Raw genomic sequence first — 19125 nt, forward strand, 5'->3', positions numbered from 1 at the left:
AAATATTCAAGTAATTTTTTTAGAGTTAATAGTTTTGTTATTAAGTTACCTCTTATCGGTAATTTTTTTTCAAATACATTAATGTTTGTTTGCAGCTCGCGTATTGAGGAAAAGGATATTTTAAAAATTTATTTGTGATATAATGTTTATTTCACTGACATAAAGCTTTATTTAAATGGGAAAATTAAATTTCATTTCTAATAAATTATTTATTTTATTTTTTTACGCTTAATGATATATTTCACAAAGTATGTATATATTTTATCACAGTTAAATTTCTCTTATAGCTAAATTTTTTTATAAGCTATAATATTGGAGAAAACGTCACACATTTCCGAATATTTTTATTTCTTTCCCTCTATGTACGCATCTGATATTATGTCTTATATAAAATACTGAATTTAATATTATAATGAATGTAGGCTTATCTACTGCTGCGTATTGCAGCATTACTTAATTTATGTTCTGTCACTCATGTTCGTATCTCTCGTCTTCTTGCCTCTATCATTTCATTCGTACGAACTATTATATCTTCGCAATTAAGAATTTATATTGATATTTTTAAACTTACCGTGTAGTACAAAACTAGTACTAATTAATATAAAAAAGATTAAACGCTCATTATTTCTAAGATATCATAAAATATTTTTTTTTAGGAGAGATATTTCTTCGTTTAATGTAATTGCTATGGTTTATTTTTCATATTAATTTCTTATTTGCATATTTATTATAGAAAGTCAAAAAATTGTGGTTATAGACGGAAGGAATTATGACAGTTTCTTTTACAAGGAAAAGATATCAAATTTGATGAAGAATCCATGACTGGAAAGATCTGTGCACTAGTTCCGAAACGGTTCGTATTACATTGCGTTACGCGAAAATTCTGAGTATTCTATACTCTACTGAGTACCATCTCGGTTAGTTGAGAAGTAATTGAGGTTCGTAAGCAAAGGCATTGAGGCAACAGCGTCTTTTAACAAATCCGCGATATTTCCTTCGTATCACGTCCTTGGAAACGAGGTTCGCAATCTCGTGTCCGAGCGAGGAGTTACGATTGTACGTGATCGCCTGTTGTCCTTCGTGCACTTCTTCGAATCGGAGATGCAAGCGAGTACACGCTACGTGAAACGCTTCGATGCACGCAGTAAAAACGTGTAATCGAAGTCGTGATAATGACGAAAGTCTATACAAAGGAGGGAAACGGATGACCCTTCGCTACGTAACTGTATACTTTACGTAATTCTGTAATTGTCAGAGCGTAGAATAATGCATGATTTTTGCAATTTAGAACACCCTTTAATGCTTGTTTTCTATCCATATAAATTAACCTTAATTTCGGTCCAACTTAATGTTCACCTTTTTCTAATTTAAAAATTAGAAAAAAAGAAGGAAAATAAGTTGAATAATATGAAATTTGAAAAATACAATAATATCAAGGTGGTTTGTATTTCACGCAATTGTTAAATTTATATCTATTTAAACCAATGTAGGTTAATTTTAATCTTGGTCTAACTTGTTTGTCATTTTTGTTTGGTGTGTAAAAATTAGAAATAGATGAAAAGAAAGTTAAATGATATAAAAATAAGATTTCAAAAGTATGACAATATTGAGGTTCTAATATTTTGTTCTACGCAATTGTTAGATTTGTGCCCATTTAAAACAGTGTAAATTAATTTTAATCTCGGTCCGATTTGTTTTTCATTTCTTTCTAATTCTAATATCTATTTCTATCATTGTAGATATTAACTTCAATTTATCTTATTCTTTATTTTTTTTTGAGAATCAGAACAAGAGATAAAGAGTAAATTAAACTAAGATTAAAGTTAATCTACGTTGATAAAAATAGATGGAAGAATTAAAAAAAGATGAAGTTGATATGAAATCAAGATTTAAAAAAATACAACAATATCGAGGCGGTTTATATTTTACGCAATTATCGGATTGTGTTCGTTTCAACCAAAGTAGATTAATTTTAACGTCAGTCCAACTTATTCTTCATTTTTTCTAATTCTTAAAACTAAAAAAAGATGAATAATAGCTAATTCGATCATTTGCATTGCACCAGATTAGTGTATACTAAAAGCTACTGTATATGAAATTAGTAAAGTTAAATATGAAAGCATAAATATTTTAAACAATTAAATACCCTACAATGATATTACGCGTTAACAGAATATACGTGCATTATTTCATTATTCATCAAAATTGATTATGTTATGCCACTGCATTCAGATACTTTATATAAAGCAGCCTTTAATGTCCATTAATCCAGTATAATGCGAATGAATTACCGAATTCACCATAAGTTGAACCGAGATTAAAGTTAATATTGGTGGAAACGCATAAATCTAACAATTGCGTGGAATGTAGATTATCTCGATATTGTTGTATTTTTGAAATCTGGATTTTATATTGCCCATGGAATCTGTAACGATAAGGACATCTCGAGGCTATGAGGAACATCTTGCGTATGAAATATTTCGAGATATCGTATTTATAGAGTTATCTAATACTGGCATCATCTCTCTCTCTCTCTCTCTCTCTCTCTCTCTCTCTCTCTCTCTCTCTCTCTCGCTGTTGCTGAATTTGAGCAGAACTTTAACATCCCTTGTCCTCGCGGACGGTAGTTTCTGTCTTGTCGGTATTGCAAACGTTATCGTTCTCGTTATCATTATCATCACCGATATAGCTTTAAGGTGTTGCTGTTGCTGCTGCAGCATCATCACTCCAATAGTAACGTAACAGAGGATCTTCGCGTTCTCAACGTCGTCACTCGTTCCGTGCTAGTATCTCGACGAGCCAGGTTATCACGAGAAGCGCTCCAGATGTTACACGGCATTGTACAAAAGAACCTTTCGCCGTCCGCAATATCTTTAGCACAATATGTGGCGATGTTACCGACTTTAATAAGTATTATATAATGCTTGGTTTGAGATTAGGCTTGCGATGTATTGAATTTATTAGTGGAGTTTGCGAAAGAGTAAAGCTTTAGTCTCATCTATTTTTAAAACCATAAGAAAGAATATTCGAATTGAAATACCACCTTATAATGATGTTTATCATCATGAATCTTTTTACGCATTTAATGTTTTAAGCTAATTTTTTTATGTAATCTTTAAATAAAATAAATGCAGAAAACACAACAAATCTCTAATCTCATTTTAAATAAAATAAATAAGTAAGGATTTAGGAAATTAAATAAATTCTTATTTATATTTTATTCGAATTGAATCTTTTTGAAGGAGGAAATCCGCGACGTGACGAGGCAAAGTCGTGTGATCTCTTTGAGTTTATATCTATTTCTTACTTTCGAAGTTACTTCTTGCACACAAGCATAGAACGTTAAAAAACGTGTTTCAAAAGGTTGCAGACAAAGTATATTAAATTCTTTAAAGGATTTATAGGGCATTTTCCACTTTCTTCCTTTAAATTTATCTCATGTCTTGACATATGCTGTTTTTGTTTTCTCTTTCAGTAAAATTTATAGCTGTACTAAAAAAAAGTGTTTAGTATTCGTGAGTATAATTACACGAAAAAATAATTATAGTTAGGTACTTTATTTTTATAGTTATTATTGTTATAATTGCTGTTAGTAATAATTATACTTATAGTTATATTTATAGTTTATATTCTTTTATATATAAAGTTATAAGTGTAATTATTATTAATATAATTAATATTAATTACTAACATTATATTATATTTATAGTTTTATACAGTAAAAACATATATTAGCACCGAAAATAAAAAAACTATAATAGAATTATTTTCGATTCTATGTGTATATATTCTTTACACAGAATAATAAACATAATTATTATTACTAACATTATAGCAATAATAACCACAAAAAAATGGAGCTGCTAACCATAATTATTTTACCACACAATTATAATCACAAATACCAAACACTTTTCTTTTAGTGGCTTTTACGTAGTAGTTATCACAAAACTGGAAATCAGAGAATTCAAAGAATTGTTAGGAAAATGGCAAACTGTCAGGAAAAGAAGGGAATTTTGCAAAAATGGCTGGAAAATTAAAATTCTTGGCTTTAAAAAAGTTCAATATACGTACATCACACCTACGCAGTTTTCGAATACTACTAACTACTTAATAATTAAAGGTGCAAACAGTATCGCAGTAACATTGATAGCAATTTACATTGCTATGTTAAATTGATCTCCCAACAAAATATTTTACGATTTTCAAATACGGACGAAAATAAAAAATACTTTAAAATATTATTCAAGGAAGTCAAGGAAAATTATAAAATTTTGTCTGGAAATCAGGGAAAAAAATTATAGAATTTTAGGATGAGGAATTTGTAATCATTCTGATATTATACTTATTATTTTTTACATGCTGTTTCGCTGTTCAATAGGAAATTTCGAATGCATCATCGAATCATCATGTGCGGTGTGCAAAGTGCACGCACATCATGCGGTTCATTGTCTTTCGAGTCGCCGCGGCGTATGTTGAATCATTCTTATTTTTGTTTATAATGCGTATTGGCCTCGGCCGATTATAGTATCTTCTATCGACGTCGACGCGCAGAAAATATATATCCGCCTCGAGATATTCCACGATATTATTTCTCTTTGTCGTCAGGATCTACGTCCTCCTTTTCGCACATGCGTGCACTCTTTATGTCATTTGACTTTCATAAATTATTGTCTGCGACGTGGACGAATGCGATCGCATAAATCCAATCGCGCTCTCTTTGTCTCCTTATCAGCCTATGTATGCGAGCAGGAAAATGTTATACGTTCGGCTCTATATAGTTTCCTCGCTGTACACTGTTATACGTTACGTACCTAGCCGTTGTGTAATTTTATCTCGACATCTCGAAGAAATTTTAGATGAAGTAGAGCACATAGCTCCGAAATCAAATCGGAGTAGAAAACTTGCTACATTATCAAAATTATTGCGAAGGAATTATATTTTATACATTTAAAATCATATTTATACTTTGGAATTATACATTAAAGAAATTTTATTAGAAATTTAAGTAATGCGTAAAAGAAGCTTGTGATTACGAGGTATCTAAAAAATAATGAATGGTTTAACTGAAAACTAAGTTACGGTATTAAATGTAATGGATGTGTGTGTGCATTAAATTTCATACAAATCCATGGAAAATTTTATGGAAAGTACATTAAATTTAACAAAATTTTATGAAAAGTACGTTAAATTTCATGGATATATACACAAAAATATTTTCCAGTTACAAATACCTACATTAAATTTAATGTAATATAATTATATTTAATATAATATTATGAAGTTAAATTCAACTTATGTAACTTATAATAAAAGTATATTAAATTTCATGATATTTTTAACAGTGTATTTTGTGTATTTTACAAATTTTTACGAATGATACTTTAGTGATTTTTTAAAATTCTATGTTCGCGGTAGACTTTTTGCTACAACTACAGGATATTACGGAAAATACAATGGAGATAGTGCTTTTCATTCTAATTTTATATCGGAGATACGAACATATTTTCGCTGTGATACGCGCAAGAGTACGCGCGAAATACGCGTAGCGGGGGAGAGCGACGAAATTTACGTGATTTTGGTGCTCACGCAATGATTTCACTCGCACTAGCCCATTGTGCTCGCGAAACATCCCCGTCCATTGTTGTACATAACGTCGCTGGAACAGCAGCGCGGCTGGAAAATTACGAGGGAGCTTTCTCCGCCTCTTTCCGTGCCTCCTACTCTCTTCCGGTTACGCTAGTCAGGACGAACAATGACCTGGAAAAGCTCAAGAAAGCTTTAAGCCCGCGACTGTACACTCCCCGAGACCAGCTCTCCGCAGCTTTGTCGTCGCAATTCGAAATGGCAAGAAGAAGAGGAAAAAAAAGACAGCGCCCACAAAAATATCGCCCGCAAAACTACCGCAATAATATCACGAAATCAAATAATATCTTTATGAAGTGGGTTAATCGTATATATGTATAAGCTTGAAAACTTGGTTTATAACTGTCGTTATTCACGCGATCATCTGGTTCAGAGTTAAAAAATTGCAAACATTTTACTCTGAGAAAAGTATTACCAAGTGTTTATAAAATGTCACCAAAGTTCGATTCCCCTGAGGTCGAAATCCGCTTTTCCGCTCTATGGAAAATTGGCGCTGGCCTCGTTGTAACTTTCATACAAGCTCTCTCTCTGTCTCTTTCTCTCTCTCGTTGATGCGGATCGTTAAAAGTCTTATGTACGAACAAAACGTAACGCGATGAGCTAAATACGGCCTTCAAATGCGGAGACCGACGAAAATAATCCTCTGTTCGAAGCAGATAAGCGCTGTTGCGCACTCGGGGAAAATGTACGCTACTACTCGTTGGTGTGAGCGAACCGGAGGATTGTGCAACCATCGAATGGAGATAATAATAAGGTCGTGGACACGGTGAATCCGGTAACTCTTGCTCCGTGCATTCACCGCCTGCCCGGCCTGTGCTTTATTATCGTGAGTGACGCGCGCGCGCAAGAGAGAGAGAGAGAGAGAGAGAGAGAGAGAGAGAGACTGTGCATGCATTTCATTGCGCGGCGTATTGTGAAATCTTGATGAAAACTTCGTAAATTATTGTACACCGTAAATTCAGCGTTTACGCGCACGACGAAAACTTTATGACAAATTTACGCCCGGGCTAAAATCTTTAGCGTCCGGAATTTTATAATCTGCGTGAATTTTCATCGGAGGATGATCGTCGACGGCTTTTTTTTTTTAATTAGAGTCAGCTTTGCTGAAGCTTGCGTTTTTTTGCACGAAGCATAATGCCGCGGTCGCGAACGTTTTAAGTTTTCGGCATCAAAGGACCTTGCAGTGACAATAAATTAGCGTTAATCGCCGTCGGATGATTATAAAAGTTTAGACACGCGCAAAATTTCCCTTCGTAAATCATTCCGCAAAATGAGAATTCAAGACGAAAGAGTTGAGCGTGGAAGGCAGCCGGCTTTTACCTCGTGACCACCATGGTAAAACGTTCCTATCCCTCACTTATGTCTACTTTGTTCCATTTCGGTCCACTTTAGTCCAATTTGTCTAACGTCCATTTTCCGCCGAGCGCCGCCTTCGGTAGGGAAAAAAAATAGCAAAGCCAACTAGAAGTACCTCTTGGCGCGAGCATCTTCCGCGGACGTCCGATTTCATCGTAATATTCTTGGGGTTGTTTTGCCGGAGGAGTGAAAATAAAAAGAGAAAAAGAGAATGAAAGGAAATTGTGCGGCCAACGAACGACGTGCGGCCAACAAACCCGGTTACTAAGGCAATTAAAATTAACCATGCTAATAAAACCGTGTCAAACGATGCTGAAATTCGAGAGGGCACTCGAGTGTGAAAAACAGATAATCCTGGAAGCAGAGCGGAGAAGATGAGTGAGTCCAATGTGGGTGATTCGAATCACGAACATGCGAAGAAACGGCGTGACTAAGAGGAGAATAAGAGGAGGGAAACGGTGCGAAGAATCGCATTTTAAAGGGTCACGTTGAGAGAGACCGCGAGAATAATTTGGCTAATAACGGAAATTAATTGCGAGCACGCGTTATTCCTCTTCGAAATTCGAGAGTACCGTGCAACACGAAAAAGCTGGCGTAAAAGAACAGTGGCGGTAGAACGGCGATGGTGTGCGGTTGTAATTAAAGAGTTTTCTCTCGAAAAGCGATCACCTGAAACTCGCGTTCAGTAGAACGCGAGGTAGGAATGCGATCTAATGAATGGCTTTTGCTCAGGGTTTTAAATGACTGGTAACCGTAAAGGAGAGCTCGCGTCGTTAACTCGATTTTGTAGCGTAATATAATCTATCCGCACTTTTCGTTATTAATTATCCCATTGATCGACGAGGAACGTTTCTTCTTCTAATTTTACGGCAACTATTCAGGTTGGATTAAGAAAAACCCAAGGTTCAATCTTCTCGGTTTTCGCAATGAACTTAATTTTCTAATAGAATAACTCACGAGAGAGAGAGAGAGAGAGAGAGAGAGAGAGAGAGAGAGAGAGAGAGAGAGAGAGAGAGAGACACACACACACAGAGAAATGTGCGGTAGATTCGTGAAGGAATAACATATTCAAAGATCTGAATGATGAAGATGGTGATGCTCCTTTGCAGAAGCTACCCAAGACTTATTTATATTTCACAGTAATTCTTGAGCGGATTTCAGGCAAAGTGAATTTTTTAGGTGTTCTGCATTTACTTACAAGACTGTGCGAAAATTTTAATAAAGTTAAATAGATTTGGGTCTTCCAACAAATTAGTTTACAACAAGAATATTTGCCTTGTTTTAATTTATAACGGTAAAACAGATTCCTGCACATGTAATGTGCCTCTATATTTTTATATAGACCCGTCAGAGATTGCTTTGATTGAAATTTCGCTTTGCGAAATGAATACAATTCGAATTTCGAGATCGCGGTATTATGAACGCACATAAAAAAGCTTTTTATTTATTTGCAGTAGTTTGGTGCGAATTAGCTTTTCCTGCATAACATTCAGTTTTATCTCATTATTTTTTAATTGTACAACATTTAACATTATGTATCTTTATGATGGAGCTCCAATTTAAAATTCTGTTATAAAACGAAATTCATAAACAGAAGTAAATTAAGAGAGTATGATTTTATCATCTGTCGTCTCCTCTGAAATTTGATTAATGGAGAAGCTTATAAATGGTTATTATATAAAAACTCTATGCAAAAAAAAAACGATTGTGCTCAGGTATCTAAAAATTTAACTAGATACAAGTCTGAAAACATTTTGTTTGAACTATTATAATAATTATATAGAAACTTCAGGCATGATGAGCAAAGATGTAAAAAGCTACCAAATATTTTGATATTCTAGCAATCAATTTGAGCGCGTCCTACATAATTATTTTAAAAATAATAAATTAAAAAAAATTTTCAAATCTGTATAAATTTTCAAATCTGTTAGCTAACTATTAAACTCATATAGCATTAAATTATACTCAATTTAAATTATTTTTAACTTCTATACCTCTTCGTCGCCACTGCGCTTCTTCCAATATATTTTTAATTTAACTGAAACAATGGATTAAACAATTCAATTGAAGAAAATGTATTGAATTTAATTCAAATTTAGTTTTTTATTTATTAAGTACATAACATTAATATGGTTGTTTACTTTGAAACTAATTGCAGAAGTGAATTGATTTGCATTTTAACACATATGGAAGTTATAAATAAGAAAATGTTATTTGTCAGGGAATTGAGCTTACCATTGTTTCTTTGATATTTAAGTGTACATTTTTTAATACTTCAATCAAACCGTTCTTTCTGTGTCTCGATAAATGTCTCGATAACTTTGTTTGCACTAAAATGTATTTCAAAGAATTTGTCATCAAGGAATGCATACGATAAACACATTGGAACGCCACGTAGATCTATAGCAGAAATTTAATATCTCTGAGAGCACATCGGCGTTGATATTTCAAATTATCGTTAACGGACGTCAGCGCATTCGAAGGCCTGAAGGCGTAAAGGTGATGATGGCAGCAGCGGTGCGAACCGTGTCGTTGCATCTCCGCTACACATTGTGTGCAATATGCTTTGCGGGCATCCGGTTCCCGGTGCAGTAGCGTAGTATCGAGCATCCGGTCCGCCGTGGCGAGACGACGTTAAGGGTTTCCCATTGAAGCGTATCTCGGCTTGATTAATGTTAAAACGGTAGGGAGCCTTAAGTCCAACCGTCGGACGCTGTCGTTTTTTTTACGGTGCTTGCTTTTAGTAATTCCTCTTAGTCCTTTTAAGTAATAAAAAAAATCTATTTTTATATACGTGGAGCACGTGACCGATACGAGTGCAGAAAATGTATCCATAAAAGATAATGACATTTTACATCGCTGCTTTTAGGGCAAATACGTTTTTTCTAGACGGGTTAGCTTCCGCAGAAAAAAAGCATATACTACGTCTAGAAGTGGCGTGAAAGCGTTGTATGCAGAAGAGCTTACGGTATAAAATTATAAAGTAGGCTATTGTCTCTATCTCTTGCTATTATAACGAGAGTATTTCCTTAAAAAGATTTTATTATATAATCTCGAGACTATCTATTAAGAGAGTATTGGTAGATATTATACACATTTTGGCATAATACCTCCATGATGAGAGAAATTTGGTATGCAAGTAGAAGTTCAGGAAATTCTAGTTTTTTAATATTATTAGACCGCAAAAAAGTTACGTCGATAAAGCGCTAACAGATTTTTTTTCCATGTAAATGCAAATTATAAAAATTAAAACAGGTATTGCCTTTACGGAAACTCGCACTCCGGTGGTAGGACCGTGTCCAATTTTCTGTAACGGCATCTAGTAATCGAGTTTAGATAACTGAAATTACTTTTTAAACGAGAAATATTGCTTCGCATGTTTTTGCTGGTAATGACGAAAAATGTTAGAGGAAAATACCTTAAAATTTTACATTCGCGCAACGATGGAACTTTACGTTTCACTTTCGATAGTTCTGACGATCGTTAAAATCGCAAGCTCCATGAAAATAATATTTGCATACTAGAACATGATGAATTCGCTCGTTCATGAATGGAAAAAAGTATTGCGAGATTTATTGCATATTCATATCTTATGACAGTTTATGTATCAATAAAACGTGACGTTCTACAATTGACGTAGATTTCACATAGACTGTATGTTCAATTGAAGATCTGTATTAAGTTAATAGGGTCAAATCAGTAAAATCAAATCGGATTTGTTGAAATATTTAGTATTTATTTTGTACTAAATTGTATTATTAAAAATAATTGTACATATGTGCCATTTCGAAAAAGAAATCGTGGAACTAGCTTAATCTTCAGTATGCATGGGCCATCCGTGTTCCGAGTTGAATTTTATTAACAAATATACAAAAAATTTATTAATTGATTTTTACACATACTTTAATATCTTTAAAAAATATTAAGAAGGTTATACGTATTTTAAAAAAAATTGATATAAATGTTATAACTGATTACTTGATATTCTTAGATTTTTTTTGAAAAAAGAAATCTGCAGGACATGAATGATCCAATTTTGTACTGTAAGACTCAATATTAAGACACTTTAAAATAAAAAAAAAAGAATTGTACAATTTAATACAAAATAAATATAAATATTTCAACACTTTGATTTGATTTTGCTGATTTGGCCCTGCTATAACTTAAAAGAAGTTAACTGAAAAACATACAGATATACACATAATAATTAATAATAGTGTCTAATTTCGATAATTTTATCAAAAAACGGCTTATTTCCAATGAAACAATCCAGAATATCATTTGCTATTTAAAACAGGGCATGATATACTTCGTTTTGATGAGGATGTGAATTGAGGCTTTAATATAATAAAACTCAGAGGCTTTAATATTAATTTCTATTCAATATTCCATTTGTTTCTCGTTTTTAAACCCTTCATAATGCGGAAAGACATTCTATATAATTATATACGATTGGGATACAAAGAGACACGTGTAATTAAAGGCGCGTCGATAATATACGTTATGGAAATTTTCCGACCCAATACTTCATTTGACACTCTGTTTACTGTCGCATTATGCACACGCTCGCACATACTCTCCGCGATGAGAATTGTAAATGGCGATTGCCGAGTTATGGAAACAGACGGATTGTTCGTTGATCGGATATACGTCAATCAAGCCGTCGTCAATGGATTGAAGAAGGAATTGGAATTAGAATCTGTGCGCTCACAAGTACATTTGTGGCTGGAATGTGCGAGTGCGCAACACGGCAGAGACAAGCAGGTAGAAGGAAATGTCAGTGTGAGTAAATGTCTAGCAGGTTTGGGAATGGTTTACAGCTACGGATCCATGTTCTATGGCAGAGGTTTCACGTTGTGATCGGCAAGACATTTGTCGGTTTATATTAATTCTAAATTTACTTTCGCTCACATTAAAGCATTTTTAAAAGAGGAAGCATGAGAGAGATTAATGTTATGTTAATCCTCGATTATAGTAATGGGTTGTTTGAACCCAAAGCGAAAATTGTTTAATGATTGTATAATCTGTAGTTGAGGAAGTTAATTGCAAATCGCGGCTAGGCAGAAATAAAAGATGTCTTGTAGTTAGTCTGTATATTTCTTTTCAAAGAATTGTGAATGAAGGTGTATGAAACATTTGGCAAAGACTCATCTGCTTACATTGAGTAAAAACCTAAATGTTTTACTCTCGCTAAATACTCTCAATAACATGTGAATCGCGTGATGTTTCGTAATGATGTCGGAACTTCAAGATTATAATCATTTACATTGAACTGCTATTTTTATATATTATAATTAATGTAAAGATATTATGAACAATGATAAAAGAAATTTCGAGCGCTATTTTAATGTTATTAAGTATCTTTCCTCTGAGCATCAATTCTTAATAACAAAAGTAAAATATTTATTCAATCCCTTCTCAATGCAATGGATAGTTTTTCGTCGAATGTTTTATGACTTCCTTTATTTGCGATTCTTTAAAGAAAATGCTCTTAATAGATTAATTCCAAAGCATCTTTTATTTCTGCTTAACCATAATTTGCAATTAACGCACATTGTTCTTGCATGCTCTCTTTTAAAAATGATCTTTTTTTTTATAGAAAGAAACGATTTTGTAATGTGTATGCTGAAATACTTAAAAATTCAGCTAAATACATGTCCGAAAATTATTTTATTGGACTATTAAAATAATTATGTACGACCTAAGCTAAATGTTAAATGTTGCTAGAATGTTAAAAAATTTTTTGCAGAATTACTCTTTATATTTGAGTTTCCTACGTAATTATTTTGCTGGTCCAATTAAATTATTTTTAAATTTATATTTAGCTAAATTATTAAACATTTTAACAAAATCGTTCTTTCTGTGTTGAGATGTTGTAAAGAAGCAAAATAGTTTGAATTGACATAACATTGCATATGAAGTATTTCGGAACGAATTGCTATATTTTATATATTTAATTAAAAGTTTTTATAAGTTGATATTTTAATTATTTTTATCACTTATTTACGATTATTAAATTTATTATTATATAATTTAAAAAATAAAGTTTATTTATAAAACTAACCGAAAAATAATCCATTTATATTTTAAAAAGTCAAATTATCAAAATTTTTCAGCTTAAAATTCTGAAAGAATGTCTGGTAGTTTTATTATTTAATCGGCGTACTGTTTTTTTTCCATTGGGAAAAAGCTGATTGTTTTGAAAAAAATAGTTGACAGATAACTCAATATTCCTGGGATACCATAAAAGATATTATATTTGTTAACGAGATGTTTACATCCATATCGTTTGTCTCGTCAGTGTAACTACAATACACTACAATTCGTAAAAAACGGCCGTGAATATCCTCTATTTGCGTACTATGTTCTCGATTTTCAAGTTACGTAATTGTTGGTACGAGATTTCAAAATTATGACGTTTTTGCACTTTTTTTACATACGGAAATCAATTCCAATTATTGCACACAATGATGTGGGGAAACAAAAGAGGTTGTAAATCAGAAAAGGACCTAACCACTCTCAAAGAAAGAACAGAGTCTGGGAGATTTTTAATACCAGATAGGATTGAGAGGTGCGGGCAGGTTGTAGCGGTTTTAAAAGGGGGCGGAAATTTGTCATCTTTGAGGGCGTATGCATATCTAACGGTATGCAACGCCGTATGCAACAACTATGCCTGAGAGGCGTGTAAATTTTAACGGTTCGCCGGCAAGATGGTGGGCGCATTTCTATCTGGCGTGTGTCGCGTCCGCTTGTCCACTGTGCTCCCAAGTCTGCGAAATTGCTCCTCCAGGTAATTACACCGTGTTGAAATCGTTTTCACGTGTGACCGCCCGTTTTTCGTTACGGGACGAAATGAGAACCTCGTGCGAAAATGCAATTCGCGAAAATGTATGCGCGCAGCTCGTTCATTTGACTCGAGGCAGTTTGTATACACGAGAAATGTTTACTTTGCATAAATAATATTCTCGGGACAAGGAAACCATGGAGTATATAGGAATGCGCGCGCAATGTGGCTTGTATCATAATAGCACGTATGAAGCGTCAAGAACGCGCGAGATTGTGGAGAATCCATATGTCATCGAAGAACGCGGCTTGCAAATAATTCTACACTGGAAAAAGATGATCTGATTGCATTAGAATTCTGTTTGAAAATGGACGAATCAAAATTTTCTGGTTGAATTATAATTCTAATTGAGATAACCAGAATTTCAACCAGAATTTTTTCTGAGTACGAGACGCGATTTTTTCTGGTTAACTTGTGATTTAGAATTAACCTCATCTTTGATTAACTTGATGTAAAAATATTTTTCTTCCTATGATTAATCACTAAACTGATAATTTCGTAGTAATAACTTTAAATTCACTTTAAATTACACAACTTAGTTTGGTGATTAACTATAGCTAGAAAAATTTTTACATTATCACATCAGGATAAGTTAATAAAACCATAAGTTAATAAAAAAATGAAAAACCGGGCATAAGTAACACGCTTTGCAATTAAGGATGTATTACTTTATTCCCAATTTCAAAAAAATATGTATAAATATATCAAGAATAAGTTTAGTAATAAATATTAATTTCAAATTTTAGAAAGAATAACTATGTCTGCTGTGTATCACGTTAATTTCGAAACGCTCAGTATATTATAATTAATGTATAAATAAAATATTGAAAATATGCAGGCAATAATAAAATAATTTCTTCAAAATATCTCGACTTTTTTTGGTCTAAATCGTGCTGAAAATGAAACAATTAGAATTTTATTATCCAGGACAGAAAACTGTAGACAATTACGGAAAAAAACAATTTTGCTGAAGTATTTAAACATTTACTTACACTAAAAAAATATTAAATTTTAATTAATATTTGTTTAAATATAGTTCTAAAGAAATATTTACTAAATGTAAGCATATTTATTTGATACAACAACTATTAATTTGGCTTTTTTACTACCATTTTTTATTGGATTAATGTTTGCTGTAAGTAAATGTTTACTCTTAGTACTATTAAAAAAAAATCTGTGTTGTGTGTGTGTGTGTGTGTGTGTGTGTGTGTGTGTGTGTATTAAGATTTAAAATTAAATTTTGTCCCGTATAGATATAGAAAATAATTTTGTTGAAACTATTAAAATAATTATATAAGAAACTCAAACATGATGAACAATGCTGCAAAAAATTTTAATATTTTAGCTATCAGCTTGAGTGTTCTCTATAATTATTTCGATAGTCCAATAAAACTATTTTCAGAGATCTGTATTTAATCTGTACTAAATTTTTAGATACTTCAGCGAAATCGTTCTTTCTGCACATTAAAATAACGATCTTAGAATATCTTGACTTTTTCTCGTGTCTAAATCTTGCTGAAAATAAAATCAAAGTAAAAATTCTCTCTATTATGCAGAGAAGAAAATAAATGCAGGGAGTTAATGCGACTTATCATCCTCCGCTCGATTTCATCTGATAGACTAGATTACGACGATCATAAAGTTCAAAGCTGTGTAACTGTATCGCCAGTGAAGCTGACGTTTGTTGGATATCGTTTGGTCTACGTTGGCGTTCGCCGGTATTGAATAACGCTCATTACACTTTTGTGACCGCGAGGAAAGGGATATCATAGAATCGGCGAGACAGCGATTGCTCATTTCACGTTTACGATCGGGGGAGGAGGGGTGGGGGAGGGGAGGGGTGAAGATTTTCATGGAGATGATTTTATCCTCGAACTTTTCATCGATGTAGACTTGGGGCATGGTCTTTCTTCCAAGCGACACAATGAGCTTTTGTTTCTATTGAAAACGACGTATTTCGCCCAAGATATTAATCGGAGCGAAACTCTGGCGCGGATCAAGCGGTATTATAGCGGTCGCGTGTGCGCTCGTACGCGAGACCGCGGTCCGATTGAATCGTAAATTACCCCGCAGCGAATTATTCATGGCGCGCGTTTTCGTTTCGGTAGGCTGCGTAATAATCCAACCGCCCGTTTTGCAACGCGTCAATTTTTAATGCCGTCTCGGCTTTTCGCGCAAGATTTGTCACCGTCGCGTTACCCCCGCGCAAATACATCCACGATGCGATCATTAATCATGAACAACTCGGTAGAATTATTCACTAGTCTCTCCATGCAGTCGGTAAAAGCCGATCGGCGGGTAAAGCCGCGGGTGTGAAATGGATTGGTTTTAACGAATGGCTGATCTCTCTATTTTGATGCACGATATCTTGGTTGTGCCAGAGAGGAAAGCATATGTCGATGTCGATTAGCAGCTCGTAATTAACTTTTTTCCTGCAAAATCTGGGTCTTTTTTGGTACAAGCGAAATTTCACTCTCATTTTTGCTTAAATTTAAATTTTTATTAATCCTTTGCGAACCGACGATCCCATTTGGGGTCACTTTTTTTTATTTTATAAATTGTTCGCTCGATTTTTATGAAACTTGGGATAATTTGGTAATTTGCTCGAATTTAAGTCAAAACTATAAAATTCAAAATGGACAGAACAATAATTTGACTATTATACAACTCGGTTTTAGAGTTAATTGCAAAGTAGCATCAAGTTCCTAGTTTTGCTTTATTTGAAGCTCATCAAAGCTATGGCAAACAGTTAATACTGATTTTCAAACTAACTTTCAAACTTTGATTGTAAGTTTTGTGACTTCTATTTCATGGAGGTTACCTTCTTGAAATTCGATATTTTCAGACTACATTCAAACTTAGATACCAAGACTATCCTAAAACCGAGTTTCGCGATAATCAGATCATTTTTTGAAATTTGAATTTTAAAATTTGGAGGTAAATCGAATTCAGCGACTTTGAAAGCCTTTAGAAAACAAGATGTTTCACAAGTTACTTTGTTAGAAAGCTTCAGTCTTTAAATAAAAAGTTTAACATTCATATCAAAAACTATTTGGTAATGTAATAAACATGTTAAAAGGTAACCTTGAATTTTTTTTTGAAAATCTAGAATAGTAAAAATTTTGGGCTGAGCAAAAAAATTGCATACTGTTCTAGGTTTTAAAAAAAATTGCATTACTAAATTTTTAATTGAAATGTTTAATTATTTTTATTTAATACAAATTGAAAAATATGAATAAAAATAAGAGTAAAATTTGAGAGTGACATTTGACTTTTGTGTCAAAAAAGACTCAGATTGAGGGAGGAAGTAAAAATATGATTGCCGATGGAGAATTAATATTTACAGTGTATGATGAATTTTTCTGCAATTAATTATTTCATTTTTTTATTTGCAGGAGGGATCTCGCGGTGATCGGAAAGAGGGGGGCAAGAGGGGACGCAAGCCTGGCAGGAAGGCGGCGGACAGGGCGGACATGAAAGCTAAGCTCGGTAAGTAGCTACATGAAGGATACTTGTTGACATCTCCTAGACACCTGCTTTAACATTTCGCGATCTAGCCGTCGTTCTAATGCTTATGTTATGATTTTATCTTGATTGCGACTCGAATTGAAATTGTTTCACGATGAAATTGTGCGACAACACAATTGTTGCTTCAATTAGATTAATGAAATAATTTGGAATCAGTAATTAAGCAATTATGATTAAAATTTATTAAATAATGCATAAGTATGAATTAATGGTTTGTCATTGCTCATTAATTATTATCTAATAATTATAAAATGAACGAAGTTATTAGATTTATTTCAGTAGTGTAACATATGTTAATTTATTTAATTAAAATTGTAATAAAAATATAATTATTTGAGTGACTGAGATAATTTAACTGTGAATGTGATTGATATATTATTTTTATGATTTATTGTTTGATAATAATCGAATATTGATTAGTATTTTATTATAAATTATAGGCCATTGATTACTTAAAATACAATCGCAATCAATTATCGATTTGATTAGATTTTGTCCATCATTGTTGTCGATGCTTTAATTGGTTATACAGAGAATAATACATTATACTAATTATAATCTAATAATTTATACTAATTACAATGTAATAAGTGAACTTTTCGATGTATGCTGATCGATTCGTAGACATAGAATAATCTATATGTATGAATTGGTGGTAATTGGAAATTATTGTTTTATAAGAATACATTATATTATACAAATTTTCTATAGAATTGTTTATTTGAAAAAATATCTTTCGTAATTCTGAGTGGCAAAAATATAGGATGACGAAAAGTTTGATCACAAAGTTTTGTACGTTTGTCAAATCATTATTCAAATTACGAGCTGATATTATTTGTCGTCATTTTTCCATTAAAATGACGTTAAAGCTATTATTGCCGTCAAACGTTTATCTTTTTTCCGTTTTTTTTTATTTTACAGAATATAATAATTCCTATTTATGTAAACATTATGTATAATATACATTTGTTATTATATAAAGAGTGACAAAGGTTTATGTGATAAAATTTTGTGTATTTCTTACAAATTATTACTCAAGTAGCAAGGTGACGTTGTTTGACATCATTTTCACGTTAAAATGACATTAAAGACATCAGCTTGCTACCTAGATAGTAACATATTAAACAAAATTCTGAAGCATTAGTTACATCTTATTAAACACTAAAAAGAGTCTGGGAAAATTTAATGGTGAAAAAACGCAGGCAATTGTTGACATGTGTCCCCGAAGCGTCTTAAAGTTTGCATCAAAACTGAAGGTGATCATTTTGGAAGCAGCGAGAAAAAAATTGTCCATTTGACTAAATTAATTTACTTGTTTTTATTTCTTTTGTTCGAGAATATATGTATTTAAGTCAAATATAATATATTTGACTTAAATGTATACATTTTTCACCGAAAGAAATAAAGATGAATTAAGATTTAGTCAAATGAATTTTTTTTAGTGTATTAATTATTAAGTATTTTTGATATTTTTAATTCTGTTTTTCGTTTAAATATACGTGTTATTAATTATTTGATAAACATAAACTTTATGGCCAAACTTTTTCTGCTCTGTACATGTTAATAGTAAGGATGATGATCAAAGGAATAATAAACGCGGATATTGGCCGACTGGGCCGACTTTATCTATTTCTCCGATGCACTGAGAAAAAACTTTTTGGTACTGTAATTATAATTACATATTACACACACACGCACACGCGCACACGCGCACGCGCGCGCGCGCGCACACACACACACACACACACACA

General features: G+C 32.8%; 1 protein-coding gene across 2 annotated transcripts in view; it reads left to right on the plus strand.

Annotated features, from left to right (window-relative positions):
• The window catches only part of LOC108752232 (cAMP-responsive element-binding protein-like 2), a 37791-nt gene that overhangs the window by 6536 nt on the left and 12130 nt on the right, over positions 1-19125 (plus strand). The window contains exons 1-2 of one of the 2 annotated variants that reach the window (XM_018492921.1): positions 6307-6389; positions 17242-17335. In XM_018492921.1, coding sequence (XP_018348423.1) covers positions 6330-6389; positions 17242-17335 — 154 coding nt within the window. In that variant the 5' untranslated portion in view covers positions 6307-6329. Of the gene's footprint in view, positions 1-6306; positions 6390-17241; positions 17336-19125 lie in introns of those variants that run through there. The other variant, XM_018492919.1, reaches the window with a different exon arrangement.

The sequence above is a fragment of the Trachymyrmex septentrionalis genome, unplaced genomic scaffold (assembly GCF_001594115.1).
Source record: "Trachymyrmex septentrionalis isolate Tsep2-gDNA-1 unplaced genomic scaffold, Tsep1.0 scaffold6, whole genome shotgun sequence".
NCBI classification, from domain to species: domain Eukaryota; kingdom Metazoa; phylum Arthropoda; class Insecta; order Hymenoptera; family Formicidae; genus Trachymyrmex; species Trachymyrmex septentrionalis.